The sequence below is a fragment of the Centruroides sculpturatus genome, unplaced genomic scaffold, assembly GCF_000671375.1.
Source record: "Centruroides sculpturatus isolate CEXI.00-Female unplaced genomic scaffold, Cexi_2.0 scaffold244, whole genome shotgun sequence".
Taxonomy (NCBI): Eukaryota; Metazoa; Arthropoda; class Arachnida; order Scorpiones; family Buthidae; genus Centruroides; species Centruroides sculpturatus.
Genome location: NW_019384450.1, coordinates 423,349 through 440,878, shown reverse-complemented (window position 1 = coordinate 440,878; position 17,530 = coordinate 423,349). Strand labels below are relative to the sequence as shown.

The following is a 17,530-nucleotide window of genomic DNA, read 5'->3' as shown; positions in this document are numbered from 1 at the left end:
CTTTCTGCACATGTCACTGTTCCTTTTAACAGACTTGTCTTGATGATTGGAGGTGAGATTAAAAAAATCCAGAATGTTGATCTGGAGATTTATATTCTGTTAAATATTTTTAAGCAAATACAATCACCTAAGTACGAATACAAAATACTGAAAGCTGGCAATATATTTTAATGTTATTTCCTGTGTTTTATTGTGTTACATTCCTGCATTTTTTTTTAATAGTTTAAAACATTTTATGGTTTGAAATATTTCTTTAAATGCTTTAAAATTTTTTTATTTGAATTTATTTAAATTTATCTTTTTCTTTCAGGTTACGTAATATTTTATACCACCGACAACACGCAAAAAGACAGAGATCGTGTGGTCGAGGGCGTGGTGGGAGACAAAATGACAGCCACGCTGAAAGGTCTGACCGCCGACACCACATACTATTATAAAATTCAAGCCCGAAACAACAAAGGTTACGGTCCGATGTCCGCCGAAGTCACTTTTCGTACCGGTTCCGGTAAGCACAAACCTTTATAAAACTCTAATTTTAGTTTTTATGAATAAATTGCAAAACAGTTAAGAATTAAAAAATAACTTTTATCCTTATAATAGACAGTACTTATGTGAGATATTGCATAAGTACCATCTATTATAGAATCAAATGTATTTCTTAAGTACCGTACATCTACATAAATTAAATTACTTTTTGATGATGAAATTATTTACAACTATGTATTGCTTTACCATTAATTAAATTGTATAATACAATTGATTTTACACTCTGCCATCATTAGAAACTTACAATTTAGATATACAAAACCTTTGTCGTATGGAGATTGTATTACATAGTTACCTTGTTTTGTTTAGCATCTTAATGTATTGCAAACTGTATTTCAATTTCATTTAGTTACTTAATTTATAAAAATTTGCATTATTCAACCCCGTAAAAGACATATTGACAATGTTCTAAGGCATTTTAAGTGGTCCTGCTGTTAAATTATCCAATTAAAATTACACCACAAATAATTCCTAACTTTAATCTTTATTTACTTATAGAAAATTATTATTATTATAAATAGTTATCGAGAATCTAAACTGAGAAAAGAGAATAGATTTATTGTCGGTTTATTACTTAAAGTTTTAGGAGGGTCTTGATCAAATTTTGCATCTTTAAATTAAAAGATTACCATATAAATAACTTTTATTTCAGGATTTATCTAGCTTTTACATTATTAGTAATTAACAACACAGACTTAAGGTCAGTAGCACCAAGTAGTATGGAATGTACTACTGTACTAAACTCTATTCACCAATTTCTTCTATTTACTTTTCTTTGTTGCTGTTCCATTTTATCATCTTATCTTACATTTTGTTGTATGGAGTATAAAATCAATATATTTATACTAGGTTTTGTTTTCTTTAATTATTATTTGTGATGTTAGGTGCTTGTTTATCTATATATATATATATATATAAATGGACATGTATGTCCCTATATTTCACTTTTCTGCCAAAACTACACATCGCACGTGAATGGTGTTTGTATGTGGTGGTAGCCCCAAGTNAACAAAGGAAGAAAGCAAATTCTGAAAGAAGAAGATTTACACAAAGCCTCTCAATATCACACCTCACAGTATCTTGGGGATCTACTTCAAAAGTAAGTTTACTATTTAGTTTTGAATATTCATATTTCAGTTATTATTTCCTAATATTTTAAGCTTCATTATGATTTTCTGAAGTTTAACTAAATAATTAGAGGAAAAACTAATATCGTTTCATTTCTTTTATTCTTTTGTATATATTAATTACTTATTGTTACTTTTGTAATGAAACACTTAACTGAATATTTGACGTTATAGAAAGTTATAACAAAATTCATAGTATATAGTTGATTGATAGTAAACTGTTAATTAAATAAATTAATTTAAATGTCACTTTAGAAGCCGCTAGCTCAACGGTATAAATTTTAAAATGTGTAATTATTAAATTATTTATGTAAAAGTATTCATAAGAAATTTGAAAAAATTTTCAGAGTATTATTGTCAGATGGGAACCGCCACCGAAAGAATCGCAAAATGGAATTATTACGGGATATAAAATAAGATATAAACAAAAGGGGAGCCGGAGAGGCGAAACCGTTACGACTGACGGCAATAGACGATTGTACGCTCTGACAGGTATTGTACTAAGTGTATTTTTATAGAAAATATAGAAAGTATAAATAAAACACGATCCATGGTGGTCTAGAGATATGTGGGCAAACTACCGAGTACAGGATCCGAGATCAAATCCTAGTAGTGAGTGCTTTTTTCTTGTCAATAATCCAAGATCATCCAAGTTTTTTCCCAATGGATGTCTAAGTGATCTCTGGGAAGTAAAGTTGACTTGAGAAGTGAATAACCTACTCTATTCATGTCTCTGACCAGGTTATGAATAGGAAAGGTTGTATGCCTTCTTTCTCCAATGCATCTTATCACCTATAATACACTTTAAGTGACTGCTCCTATAGATATAAATTAAGTGTAGTTTTTAAGTAATACATAAAATGATTACTTAAATTGTTAAGTTATTAATTCCTTCATTACCTGAGGGCATTTATTATAATTTTCTTATCATGACATAGTTACACATACATTACAGCTTATTACACAGAATCTTCTCAACAGAAAAGAAATGCAATAAAATGAAATTTTTAATGAGCCAATAAATAATTTTCTTTCCCAAAATATTTGAAATGCTTTCAATTAAAAGCTAAAAATATTGTTCTAATTACCTAGTGTACATCATTATACATTATTTTTACTAGAGAGATGAATTTGCATTTATAATAGATCATTTACTCATTCCACATTTGAAGTAGGCAAGGAAAAAGAGCTGTGATACATCAAAAAAGTGGCAAGGAAGCACAGATTTTGTAACAGTGTTATAAACAATATGATAAAAGCTGCCACTACAAGATTTCAAACGAAGGTATTTTTCTAAAACAAGAAAGATACACAAAATAATCTATCAGTCACCAATAAGGTTTTGGTCACATTAGCTTCTAAGTATACAAGAAATTGTGATATTAAGTTGCTCATTAGAAGACTACCTACAGTAATGGATACTCTTTGCAGCAATAAAGTCAAAGTTTTTCTGTTTTAAGTTTTTGCAATTTACACCCCGCAGTTAAACAAGAATGGTAATAATTTTTATCACATAGGTTCTACTGCCTGGTCACTTTATAAAAGAATTAAAGAGCTCTTTCAATTGGTTGAAATTGCATCTCAGTTTAATACATGCTAATAATGCAGCAGACTTAGATGAATATTGGAAATTGGTGCTCAACAAAATATTGACATCTTGGTTAATCAAAAGGATAATATCATCATCAACATAATATCTTTTCATCTTTTCATTTAGTTTTTTATTAACATTGTCAAGAGTCACGGCAATGACTCTGTGCCAAGTAAAAAGTCACTAACTGATTATATATACAGGAATCAGAGTTGCCAATTTTTGAGGGTTGATTTCACCACCCATGAAACACATATAGTAATTCTGAATATCTTGTTCGAAAGAAAATTGTTTTCTTAGGTAGTGTGCAAAATTTCACATTTTTCTATAAAGGGGTTACCAAAATATAAACAATTGAAAATGAAAAAATTACCAAAAAAAGCCGTGTCTTCTTTTCTCCATCCGGCATTGTGGACATTCCTAGAGAAAAAACTACTGGATCTAGAAAGCTCAAATTTTAAACTTATGCTTTTTTCATTGTCAATGAGTTCCTCACACGACTTCTGGATTGATAGGTCAAATATCATGGGGGGTTCTCCATAGAACTATTTACTTTTATGCTTAATTTTATACCCATAAGGATAAAATTGCATGAAAACAAATGATTTCATTTAAAATGTTATCCAGAATAAAAAAAGAAAAGCTCAAATTGAAGCAAATTAAAACTTTTTGTAACGATTTTACTAACAGCATATCAAAAGCATTTGATCAGTGGCTGTTTTGTTGCCAAGCACCAACTGAAGTGTATTTTGTTGTCTTAAGTTTCGATGTAATAACAATCATTAACCAAAACCCAATTGATATTCAAACAAAAGCATCTGAGATTGACCAAGTAAAAAATTATGACAATTTAGAAGACAGTCAAAATTCTTTTCTTAAGAATTTTTCTTTAATAAAGATGAGCTTGGTGCTTCAAAGTGAGATGTAGGAAAGAATAATGAAAATGTTTTGGGTACCTCTTTGAAGCATCAAACTTATCTGTACCAAAGAAAAACTCCCAAGAAAAAAGTTTATCTTCTAGATAAATTGTCATAATATTTTACTTGGTCAATTGTTTTACATCTCAGATGTTTTTGTTTGGATTTGTATATATCTTTTATCATATTTTCTAAAACATTCTATATTTCAAAACTTAAAAAAGTTCTATAGATGTTTTATTCTTTTTATGGCCGAAGCCAGCTCTATAGAGCCTAAAACATTTTTGAGAAATCTATTCATGTTTGGTTTCCTCAACTAGCAGCTTTAAGAAAAAGACAGATAATAAACATGGTGCCAAGTTTTGATTATTGTAATAAATAATATGTTTATTTAATATCCTTTAAGAATTGATGTTATTTAGAAAAAGTATGGTGTTAAGGTGGCTTTATGATTGCATTGCGATTTATTGGATGTTTGTATTGTGATATTGTAGTGACTGTAAATTGCAATACAAAGCCGATACAAATGAAATACGGCATAGAATATCTTCATGGAAATACAGTAATTATGTGACAAGTACAGTACATAGATGAACAGATCGTAATAATTTGTGTGTGAATGACTATAAAATACTCATCTAGAAATACAGACTGCCATGGAAGATAATTTCTCACCCTTATTCTCCACCTATAAAAATTTAAATAATTAATTAATTAATATAATATTTTTACTTACATAAAGTAATTTCTTTTGTATAAGGTCTAGAAAGAGGACTTCAGTATTACGTAAAGTTATCTGCTTTATCCATTAACGGAAGTGGTCCTTCGACCGAATGGATTGCGGTAGAAACTTATCAGAACGATCTGGACGGTTAGTAACACGCTCGAAACAAATCTAATTTTCGAACAAAAGATTAAATTCTAACTACTTTCAGAGAGCAGAGTACCAGACCAACCTCACTCTCTCCGGGCTCGACCGTCGTCCAATTCCATTTTTGTAAGTTGGGCACCGCCTAGAAATCAAAATATTATGGTGCGTGGTTATACTATTGGTTGGGGAATTGGCTTTCCGGATGTTTATACAAAAGTACTGGATGGAAAACAGAGATATTATGCTATAGAAAATTTGAGTGAGTTTTTCAATGTCAGATTATTCATTTTTTTAATAAAATTGTTTAATTTATTTTTAAAATATGTGATAAATATGCTAATATTTAAATTTTAAACATTATAGTGTTGTAATTTTATCAAGAAAATATGAGTAAATGGAAAGAGACTTGCAAAATACAAAGTATAAAATGTATTGAACAATTAAGAATATAAATTATTAAAAGATTGTAAAAGAATTTGTTTTAGATATTTTTCAGTAATATTCATTGGTATTTTTCTGTTATCTGGCTTGCGAGATCATTTGATCGATTTCGTGGATTTTTAACTCGGAATCGTCTTAAAAATAATATATTTTTAGGCATACTCGTACGAATTTGGCAATAAAATAATTGCTCAAACAAAATACAATAAGTACTATATGTCTTCTAAAATAATTAAAGGTAATGTTTGTAAAGCTAGGTTCAGATTGGCATATAATCCATTGCAAAGTAGATATGAACTGCTGGTTCGTTCCTTTCGGCAAGTGTTTGACCAGTTTCTTAGATGTTAAAAAATATCTTGACTTTTGATGAACGTCAGTTTGTTCAACCGATCGTCTTTTCACAACTAGCGTTCGAAATCTTTTCGACGTATCTAGTTCTAACTCAGTGTATCTTATGTACTACGATGCAAACAACATTTCGTTTTGATTAGCATTCGTTTCGCTCTTTCTTAGTGGTTCATATAACAGAATCTAGCTTAACATTGAAGGAAGATTCTAATTTGTAATGTAATATTGTAAAGATTCTAAATAAGCATATATTTGTTAATGTCTATTATTTATTTTAATTATTCTTATTTAAATAAATAAATTATCATTATAAAGTATTTAATTTTTAGTGCACGTGAATGAAGATTATTAGTCATTCTAATATCCATTTCTATGTGCATTTCTCTATTGTCCAGATTGGTCTTATTGCATCTGTTTTAGTATTTAGAATATGTCTGATTTTACTCTTACCGTCATGGCACCCCTCTTTGCCATTTCGGCTATTAATTAAACTTACTTCCTTTGGATATAAGAATGCTTCCAAAAAGAACTTCTAGAGTTGACATTCTTTTGTCGGTTTGTTATCATTTTTAATCTTATAATACAAATAGGAACATTATCTTAAATTAAATTTTGGTTGGGACGACCAAATAAAATGGCATCTAAACAAAAAAGAACCCTATGGGGTAGAGACAAAGAACTACATTTGAATTAACATCATTGACTTAATGTTTAAGGACAGATTTTCAATCGAGGTTATATTTATTTTCCATGGCCGGTGGTTAGATTGGCAGACTATACGTTACCACATCTATGGATTTTAAATATCTTTTTAAAATCTAAAGCCTTCGGAACAAGGAAAGACACCTAACCTGAAAAAGTATTTATAGAAAAAAATTTGTGCCAAGAAATTTTATTAGTCTTATGTTAATAAATTTATTTGCTTTTTTATTTTTCTTAGTTATTTATAATTTAACAATATTTTACAGCCAATATTCTGATGGCTACAACTAGTTATTGCCGTTTGTCGTCGTCTGACTTTTCTTTTTCATATTAATTAATATTTGGAATTTCTTATTCTTTCATTGCCTGTTCTAATATTCTTAAATTTCATTTGTCAATATTTTCAGTGATGATGTATCCCTCTACCCGTTTGTCCATTGCATGTTTGGATGTATTCGTCTGTTTATTCCAGCAAATTTTATAACTGATGTCTTCTGCTTTAAAATTTGCTACTTTTACTGTCACAAGCACAAAAAAAATCCAGCAACATTTAAAACTGCACGTTTGGNGATGATGTATCCCTCTACCCGTTTGTCCATTGCATGTTTGGATGTATTCATCTGTTTATTCCAGCAAATTTTATAACTGATGTCTTCTGCTTTAAAATTTGCTACTTTTACTGTCACAAGCACAAAAAAAATCCAGCAACATTTAAAACTGCACGTTTGGTGCCGTCTGTTAAAATATTTTAAAACTTTTTTATATTTTTAATTATTATAAAACGGCAAAAGTTTTAGATTTTTCAGAAAAATTTTAGAAAGGGAAAACTTTTTTGATTTATTAGAAGCATAGAAAGGACTGAACTTTACTCTGTTACACATTTGGGAGAGTCAATGATGTCCAATATACTAATTGATTATTGATATTATTAATGACGGCGTGCAGGTTACTTATTAACCGTTAGATTTTTTTAAATAAACTGCCTCTTCTCTCTTTTTATTACCTGTTCTATTAATAAAATGATCCTTGCATTAATTTTACTAAGCAAAGGATTCTCTCTAAATATACTGTTTTTTAGGTCAATCAGTTTATGTAATTACACAAACATAATAATAATATTTTAAATATTTATAATATGTAAATAAATAAATAAAATTTAATAATTAAAATGTATTTTGCATACAGTTCCCTCTTCGGAATATGTCATAAGTTTACGAGCTTACAATCAAGTCGGGGACGGAAGACCGATTTATGAGACCGTAAAGACACTGATTGAAACAAGTATGTAAAACATACTTTCGTATCTGACATTAACTCGTTCTTTTTTTCTAGGACTAAAAATTTCGTTATTTTAGCCCCGGAACCTCTAACGCCGATGATACCGCCGGTAGGCTTGAAGGCAATCGTTTTATCTTCTACGACGGTAGTTCTGTATTGGACGGACACGACTCTGTCTCGGAACCAAATCGTCACCGACAACAGATACTATACCGTCAGATACACTAGCTATTCACTCTGCAAATCCAAAGTACAGATATTTCAACTCGACGGAACTGAATTGCAATCTTTATTTACTTATAGAAAATTATTATTATTTTACGAAAGGGCGCCGAGAGAGTACGTGGAGTATGAACGTCTTGAACACCACTCAGGAAGCCGGTAAGTTGCAGCGAACTTATAAACATTACACAAGTTTCACATTTATTTAAGAAAATGCTTCAGAAAGTAAATCACACTGATTTACAATTGCATTATCATTTAGCTCCGTCATCTCCTCCTAGAGATTTAACCATATTTGCTAGTGAAGATGATCCGACTACTATAAATTTGCATTGGCAGCCTCCGAAATTTCCAAATGGACAAATAACAGGTTAGTTAAGAATTTATGTATATTTTAATTATATTTTAATATATATTCAAAAATTACCTTGTGCCTTACATGCTGACTACTGTAGGCTACTGATATTTCTATCTAGTACAATTTCATAATGCTATTATTTTCGCAAACAATACTATTATTATTATGTTGCGAATGTCGTGCTCGGCCGATACTAGTGCCAAGTACTATGCCAGACTAAAGTTAAGGCTACTCAAATAAGTGTTGCATTAGACTTTTGTGTAGTGTATGTGGTATAACACCAGTAGAAGAGAGGACAACAGTTACAATGAATACCTTATCCATCCTCTGTGTCTGTCTTATTTCTTGAGTAAAGTGGAATGTACTTTTTGATTTTTTTTTTTTTAGTGTGAGCATTTTTTTGTCATGAGTGTTTGGAACAGAGATGTCTATTATATTAATATAAGCGATCTTACTGCATTTGTTTATAATACTGTTATATAAGCAATCATTATTGCATTCATCGATTGTGTCAGATCTATTGTGATGATTTATTTCTATGTGCATTTCTCTATTGTCCAGATTGGTCTTATTGCATCTGTTTTAGTATTTAGAATATGTCTGATTTTACTCTTACCGTCATGGCACCCNTCAAAAATTACCTTGTGCCTTACATGCTGACTACTGTAGGCTACTGATATTTCTATCTAGTATAATTTCATAATGCTATTATTTTCGCAAACAATACTATTATTATTATGTTGCGAATGTCGTGCTCGGTCGATACTAGTGCCAAGTACTATACCAGACTAAAGTTAAGGCTACTCAAATAAGTGTTACATTAGGCTTTTGTGTAGTGTATGTGGTATAACACCAGTAGAAGAGAGGACAACAGGTACAATAAATATCTTATCCATTCTCCGTGTCTATCTTATTTCTTGAGTAGAGTGGAATGTACTTGTTGATTTTTTTTAGTGTGAGCATTTTTTATGTCATGAGTGTTTGGAACAGAGATGTCTATTATATTAATGTAAGCGATCTTACTGCATTTGTTTATAATACTGTTATATAAGCAATCATTATTGCATTCATCACTCGTGTCAGATCTATTGTGATGAATTGTTTTATCTGTGATTATGGCTCTGTTGTTGTATATTTTGTGTCTGTCATTTTATAATACTGCCTGTGGAGTATATTTGTAGTATATTTGCAAACAAGCACAGATTATTAAACACCCAGGAACCAACCTGGGTGTTTAATAATCTGTGCTTGTTTGCAAGCTCTTGGTGTATTATATTTGCTATTTGATTATGCCTATGTAAATAGCCTGTTTGTGCTAAGAGCTTGCAACCAGAGGTTATATGTTGTATTGTTTCTGGTAGAATGTGGCATTTTCTGTAAGAGTCATTTGTGAGTGATATATCCTTCAGAATGCGTTTTCTATAGTTTTTAATATTTATGACCTGATCTTGAATGGCAACCATAAACCACCCAGTCTCTCCAAATGGACAGCCCCTGGTCAGCCAGTAGTTTGATGCAGTTTTGTCAATGTAGTCCCGAGCTAGGTCGTAGGCACGCCTGCCACAAAGTGGTTTAATGATGTGATTAATACAAAAATATTTTTAAGTCTTCTATGCGTCCATTCCGACTGTCGAAATGCAATTTGACCCTAGTGGAGTCGATCTTTCTTTATAAGCACTTCTCTGCCTAGGCGTATACAAATTGTTTAAAAATTCCTCTGGCATCGGATACTTGTAAAAGTACTTTAATTCTTATTCTTTATACTTTTGAGAAATTTTGATTAGGAGAACTAAAAGTTAATATAATAAAGACGTCTTAAATGTCCTAAATGTGCACAAAAGAAAGATCATTAATTTAATTAATCTTTCTGCACATGTCACTGTTCCTTTTAACAGACTTGTCTTGATGATTGGAGGTGAGATTAAAAATATCCAAAATGTAGATCCTGGAGATTTATATTCTGTTAAATATTTTTAAGCAAATACAATCACCTAAGTACGAATACAAAATACTGAAAGCTGGCAATATATTTTAATGTTATTTCCTGTGTTTTATTGTGTTACATTCCTGCATTTTTTTTTAATAGTTTAAAACATTTTATGGTTTGAAATATTTCTTTAAATGCTTTAAAATTTTTTTATTTGAATTTATTTAAATTTACCTTTTTCTTTCAGGTTACGTAATATTTTATACCACCGACAACACGCAAAAAGACAGAGATCGTGTGGTCGAGGGCGTGGTGGGAGACAAAATGACAGCCACGCTGAAAGGTCTGACTGCCGACACCACATACTATTATAAAATTCAAGCCCGAAACAACAAAGGTTACGGTCCGATGTCCGCCGAAGTCACTTTTCGTACCGGTTCCGGTAAGCACAAACCTTTATAAAACTCTAATTTTAGTTTTTATGAATAAATTGCAAAACAGTTAAGAATTAAAAAATAACTTTTATCCTTATAATAGACAGTACTTATGTGAGATATTGCATAAGTACCATCTATTATAGAATCAAATGTATTTCTTAAGTACCGTACATCTACATAAATTAAATTACTTTTTGATGATGAAATTATTTACAACTATGTATTGCTTTACCATTAATTAAATTGTATAATACAATTGATTTTACACTCTGCCATCATTAGAAACTTACAATTTAGATATACAAAACCTTTGTCGTATGGAGATTGTATTACATAGTTACCTTGTTTTGTTTAGCATCTTAATGTATTGCAAACTGTATTTCAATTTCATTTAGTTACTTAATTTATAAAAATTTGCATTATTCAACCCCGTAAAAGACATATTGACAATGTTCTAAGGCATTTTAAGTGGTCCTGCTGTTAAATTATCCAATTAAAATTACACCACAAATAATTCCTAACTTTAATCTTTATTTACTTATAGAAAATTATTATTATTATAAATAGTTATCGAGAATCTAAACTGAGAAAAGAGAATAGATTTATTGTCGGTTTATTACTTAAAGTTTTAGGAGGGTCTTGATCAAATTTTGCATCTTTAAATTAAAAGATTACCATATAAATAACTTTTATTTCAGGATTTATCTAGCTTTTACATTATTAGTAATTAACAACACAGACTTAAGGTCAGTAGCACCAAGTAGTATGGAATGTACTACTGTACTAAACTCTATTCACCAATTTCTTCTATTTACTTTTCTTTGTTGCTGTTCCATTTTATCATCTTATCTTACATTTTGTTGTATGGAGTATAAAATCAATATATTTATACTAGGTTTTGTTTTCTTTAATTATTATTTGTGATGTTAGGTGCTTGTTTATCTATATATATATATATATATAAATGGACATGTATGTCCCTATATTTCACTTTTCTGCCAAAACTACACATCGCACGTGAATGGTGTTTGTATGTGGTGGTAGCCCCAAGTCTCCATTCGTGGATAGGGGTGGTTGCGTCTCGATAGCTATAAGGGTGCGGGAGATATGAGGCTGAAAGTGGTTGAAAGTGGCTTTCTATTTCGAATGTTTTGTTCGAATTTGTTCGAATTAAATTCGAACATAAAATTCGAATATTGGTTCGATTATAGAACGATTGTAAACGTTCCAGAAACGTTGAAAATAGTTCGTTTGACTAAACGTAAAAATTCTCTAATTAGTCTGGAAACGGGGGACCTAATTCTTGCATTCTGTGAAAACGGGTAAGATTAGCTATAATGTAATTATCTTAATCTTCACTATCGTTACTTTTTGCCCAGCGAAGCGGGTCCTTGCAGCTAGATTCTATATTACTTAGAAAAACAGCCTTTTATATATATAAAAAAACTATATTACATAAAAATAAAAACCCAGCGAAGCAGGTCCTTGCAGCTAGTTTAGTATAAAATGAAAATTATTCATTTTTCTGCATGCGGATGTAAAATATATAAGTAAAAGTACATACATAAAATGACACAAAATCAAATTGAATGAGCAAATATTTATTGTGACACAGTCACAATGCTGGGCTGTAATTTTTCATTTATTTAATTTAAAACAGATGCTCTCCACCTCAAATTAGTATCAGCATGATCCCATACATCATACTTTTCCTTTAACAATAGGTCATCTAACACCTTTTGGGAAAAATTTTGGAATTGCAACAACACAACTTCCGGTTTGCGTCGGAAGTTCTTATATAGTTAATCGGGCTTCCCGCCCCTAGAGTTTCCATATCTGGACGTCTGGTCTTTGTCTATCTAACTCCATTCTCTAAACTTTTAATGTTTCTACACCAAAAAGGAAATTATGAACAAGCATCACTTTTTACAATAATATGCCATTTTTTTTAATTGTATAAAAAATATTGTGGATTTTAAAGAATTAAAAGCTATTGTTTTTTTTTTTTTGGTAACATATCACACAAGAAGCAGTTTGCGGATATAGGCTTTATCGACAGAGGAAATGCATTTCGGGTCTTAACGATCCCTCTTCAGTTCGTATACTTTACAAAAGGAAGATTTTATGTATGGTATAATCCTCATCTAATACATATAATTTTTTTTTAACTTACCTAGTTGAGTATTGGTTACAAATTGACATTTAAGAAAATATTGAGTGATTGACTGGGTAGAATCTGTTTACAAGGGTTGCCATATAAGATAAAATATAAAAGAAAATATTTACTTTATGACTGTTTTAATTAAAGTTTAAGACTGTCATATTATAAAATGGTATAGATTGTTATTACCGGTAGACGGGTAGAAAATACAAGGTGGGCGGCATTTAAAATACCAAGAGAGTAAACTAAGTATTTAATGTTACCCGCGGGCAGAGTTCGGATCATCCTCGAGTTCGCGGCCGCACTTGCGGAATGCAGTCGCATCTGTACGGGAAGGCACCAGACGGGGCCATCTAGGGAGGTGGGGCGAGACGGAATCACTTACCGATACTACCCATGGAGGAGAAGTGGTTTCCAGACGTCACTAATAACTAAGTTTTTATTTTAGTAATTTCCAAATGTTCAAATAATTTCCTTTTTATAGTATTTTTGTTAAATCGTGCAACCTTCACTATTGCAATGTACGGTTACGGTAGAATTAGCGTAATTAAATTTAATAGCACGCAAATGTTCTTTTAGTTTGATTTTTAGGGTTCTTCCAGTTTCACCTATGTATTAGTAATATACTTTATAACTGTTTTACTTATCCTCCTTTATTTTATCTTATACAGCAACAGTTGTAAACAGATTCTACCCAGTCAATTACCAAATATTTTTTTTAATGTCAATTTGTAACCAATAATCGACTACGTAATCCTCATCTAACTTCCTTTTGTAAAGTATGAGGACCGAAATGCATTTCCTCCGTCCATAAAGCCTATATACACAACTGCTCCCTGTGCCACACGTTACCAAGAATAAGCCAATAGCGTTTAATTCTTTAAAATTGCAAAGCCACACTTTTATATTCGGTTTTCCATCAAACCTCAAAGAAGGAAAAGAAAAAAAAAAAATACGAAACGAACAGCCGGATTCCTTTATCGGGCTATTGGAGCTAAATAATTACTAAGCAATTTGGCAAGACGCCAGGCGCCATCTGTCGTTAGATAAATGAATTAATTTTACAATTATTTTATACAAGAATTATTGTGTTTTAATAACCGTACTTATAATTAATGCGTATCTTAATAATCCATTAATTAAATTTAAATTTTTCGTGTCTCCGTTAATATGGAAAAAATGAAAAAAGTTTAAAGGTCGGGCCTAGGACGTGGACATTTCCGCAACGATTATAATAACCGACGAACGGATCGATTGCAACGTCAGATTCACCTAATTAGTTTTTAAATATGTTTTTTTCTTTTTTACCAATTTTATTTTTGCATGATTTGCCTGTTGATAAAATTGTTTTATTTTGTTGCAACCATTTATAGGTTTAGCTAATGCACCCGGAGCCTCTTATCAGGGTAAGAAATTTTCTATGAATGAATGTTTTATTAAATTAATATTTCTTTTCATTCTTTACTTTAATTGCACGATTCTGGAATGTCTTGGCTCTCTCCCCCTCCCGTAGTAAATTAAAACGGATAGAATTAACCTGCCGTTTGTGGCTTCCATTTTTACAAACAATTGGAGCGCGTGCTAGACGTTTAACCACGAAAATCAAAGGTTGCGGCCGAAGTTTTCATCTCTCAAACGTAAACATCGAACGCCGCTTACAAGATGGCGGCGCTCGACGTTCGGCGTATCCGGCCAAAGACAAAATAAACGGGGCGAATTTTAGGTTTTGTTCCGGCCCCGTCCACGTGTTTTTTGGGTGTCGACATTATCCGTACGATACGTAAGAATTCTAAAGAAAATGGCGAAAAGTCCGGCCGGTTTTATCGCATTTAAAATTCGTGAGGATTAAAGAAATAACGCAAAGCGTGCACTTTGTATTATCGTAGGAGTTACGTTATATACACTAATATTCCCACGAGGAATTTATCGAGGAGCCGCCATTTGAACGTTTAATAAAATTGGAAGTCACAATGGCATTTTGTTTAACGAGTAAGAAAGGTACGTAATATATCTGAAGGAAAAAAAAAGTAGTGTGTTATTTATAGCGGTGTTCTTCGATCTCGGGTCCGCGGACCGGCGGAAAATTTTATAATAATAATATATTAATTACGAGTTTAAAATCTCATTTAAACGGGTTTAATTTTTACTTTCCCGGCAGTTATATATAAGCGGGAAAGTAGGCCATCGGTCAAAAAATGCCCCCGTCAGATTTTTACATTTTTGGACTTAGGACATGGCGAAACGAAAAAAAATTCGGGGGTAATTTCTATACGGTAGGATGTTAAGTGTGTGGGGGACACGGTTTTGTTCGCCCCGTTTGAAGCTTAATAACGCTCGCGCTTTTTGTCGAAATTTTCTGAAATTTTGCAGGAAGGTTTGCGTATTAGGGGATCGATGCTATTAAATTTTGGAGGTTAGAGGTCGAGGGGGTGGGGAGATAAAGCGGTCGCGTGTATCTCTAGTAGAATGATTTTACCGGTTACTAGCATTTACAATTTTTTTTATAAAACCCGTCCCTAACCTTAAAATTTAGGTTTCTAACATATACTTTTAATTATTATTATAAAATGGGAACGGATGTGGCCGGATTTTTATTATTAAAAGTGCAGACTCGGGAGCGAGTAACGCCATTGTAATACACAGTACCTGGTGTCTCGTTACGGCCAGTTACGACAGTGGCACTCGCGTCTTTATGGACTTCGGCCGGTTCGCGGGTGCGAAAAGATGGAAGAACGCAGATTTATAGAATATAAGTTTCTTATTAACTTTACCGGGTTATTCGGTAGAAATAAAGCGGAATGCATCCGTTTATTTAGAAATAATTTTTCCTTAATAATAATGAAAAAGTTCGTTTATTCGAACATTGCCAGGGGGCCAACGGTGGCCGAGAAGGTCGATCCGCGGGGCCGACTTTATGTATTTATAAATTTTTGATTTAATATTTAAGAGAAAGCCGAGAGTTAAATGTCTTTCCGTCGGGGTAGATGGCCGCGGTCTGACCAACAACATGCTGTACATCATCATCGCCTGCGTGTCCGGATTCACCCTGCTGGTCATCGTGGTGGTCAGCGCCGTCGTCTGTCGTCGTCGTCGGGGTTACCTCGGACCCGTCAGAAACAAAGGGTAAGTCCCAGGCGCGCCGGAACTCGAGTTTCGGCACTTGACGCCGATCTTGACCCGGCTGGCCATTTTCGTCGCAGGTACGGCTCGGGAAAAGGAACAGCCAAAGGTAAAAGCGCGGGCAAGGAGATAAAACCTCCCGACCTGTGGATTCACCACGACCAGATGGAGCTCAAGTCCATGGACAAAGGCAACAACGGGGAGACGACCATGACCGTCACCCCCATTCCTCGCAACTCGCAGGAGCTGGGAGACGAGTCGCTGCTGGACACGCTGGAGAGAAAGAAGGCCGCCTACGTGGGTAAGACGTCGCTTTCTTCGGCACCGACGTTGCTCTCTTCCCAACCACCTCTAATCTTCCGCTCCTCCGCAGCCGTGGCCCCCGCCGTTCCGGTTCCGGTTCCCGAAGCGGGACCCGACCGGCCCCACGAGGGATCCTCCGGCAGTCTGACCCGGCCGCCCTATCCCCGGACGCAGTACAACATCCCCCGGGCCCACGTGACGTTGGACGCCGCCCGGCCGGGCACCTCGTCGGAAGCCGCCGGCCTTCCCTCCTACGAGCAGGTGACCACCTCCTCGCCCCGGCAGCCCCCTCCAGCCGGCGCCGGGCCCGGCCCGGGGCAGCGGGCCGCCTACACAAGTGCACTTATCGTGGCCGGCGCGGCCGAGGCGGCGGGCAAGCGAGCGGCGGGTCACCCGCTGAAGAGCTTTAGCGTGCCCGCTCCCCCACCGCAGAGCGCGCCGGCCACGCCCCAGCCCAAGCACGCCGGTGAGTAGTCGTTTCCTTCCCGACTCTTCGTTCCTTCCGTCCTCCATTTTGTTCTTCTTTCCGGCAGTCAAACCGCCGCAGAGTTGCAGTCCGCACAAGAAAGCGTCGGCGGTGCCCGGCGCTCCGCCCGCTCCCGCCCAGCCGTCGCGTCCGGCGGCGGCCCGGACGCGCGAAGCGGAGCAGCAGGACTCTTCCAAGGACGACGCCCCGCCCGTAAGTATCCATTCATTTCGCGTCGATTGCTGGCTAATGCCGAGGAAAGAACTAGAATGCGGCGCTTGTCTTTTCAGTTGTCTTACAGCACGGAGGAGCTGAACCAGGAGATGGCCAATCTGGAAGGACTGATGAAGGACCTGAACGCCATCACCGCCTCCGAGTTCCAGTGCTGAGATCTCCCGTGCCATCCCCTGTACATAGCGCTCCCTTTTTCTTTTTGTAGAAACGCGCGGGCGGAGGCTCGTCTCTCCTCCCGTCCCTCCCCGCCCCGGAGGGGGTCGGGCTCGTCCGAAGACTCCGCCCTGTGTACATACCACCCGAATATTTATTGCGGGAGCCGTTCTCCGCCTTCCCCGAAGGAAATACGTAATTTATGCGGACTCGGCCGTACTTTTTTATACGAATTTACACTCGGTCTCTCTCCGCCTCGTCTCGTGTACCGTTCGAACGATTTTATAGTAAAGATCTTTTTAAATAAGTCGTCTGCCTCCCTGCCAAA

At 34.5% G+C, this 17,530-nt stretch overlaps 1 protein-coding gene across 3 annotated transcripts in view; it reads left to right on the top strand.

The window, feature by feature from the left end:
• The window catches only part of LOC111620540 (neogenin-like), a 79,525-nt gene extending 62,016 nt beyond the window's left edge, over window positions 1–17,509 (top strand). For 2 of the 3 annotated variants that reach the window (XM_023362472.1, XM_023362469.1), the window contains exons 17-24: window positions 8,306–8,413; window positions 10,576–10,770; window positions 14,300–14,332; window positions 15,911–16,049; window positions 16,127–16,347; window positions 16,420–16,815; window positions 16,883–17,028; window positions 17,106–17,509. In XM_023362472.1, the coding sequence (XP_023218240.1) occupies window positions 8,306–8,413; window positions 10,576–10,770; window positions 14,300–14,332; window positions 15,911–16,049; window positions 16,127–16,347; window positions 16,420–16,815; window positions 16,883–17,028; window positions 17,106–17,204 (1,337 nt within the window). In that variant the 3' untranslated portion in view covers window positions 17,205–17,509. The remainder of the gene's footprint in view (window positions 1–8,305; window positions 8,414–10,575; window positions 10,771–14,299; window positions 14,333–15,910; window positions 16,050–16,126; window positions 16,348–16,419; window positions 16,816–16,882; window positions 17,029–17,105) is intronic. The other variant, XM_023362471.1, reaches the window with a different exon arrangement.
• The last annotated feature ends 21 nt before the right edge of the window (window positions 17,510–17,530 follow it).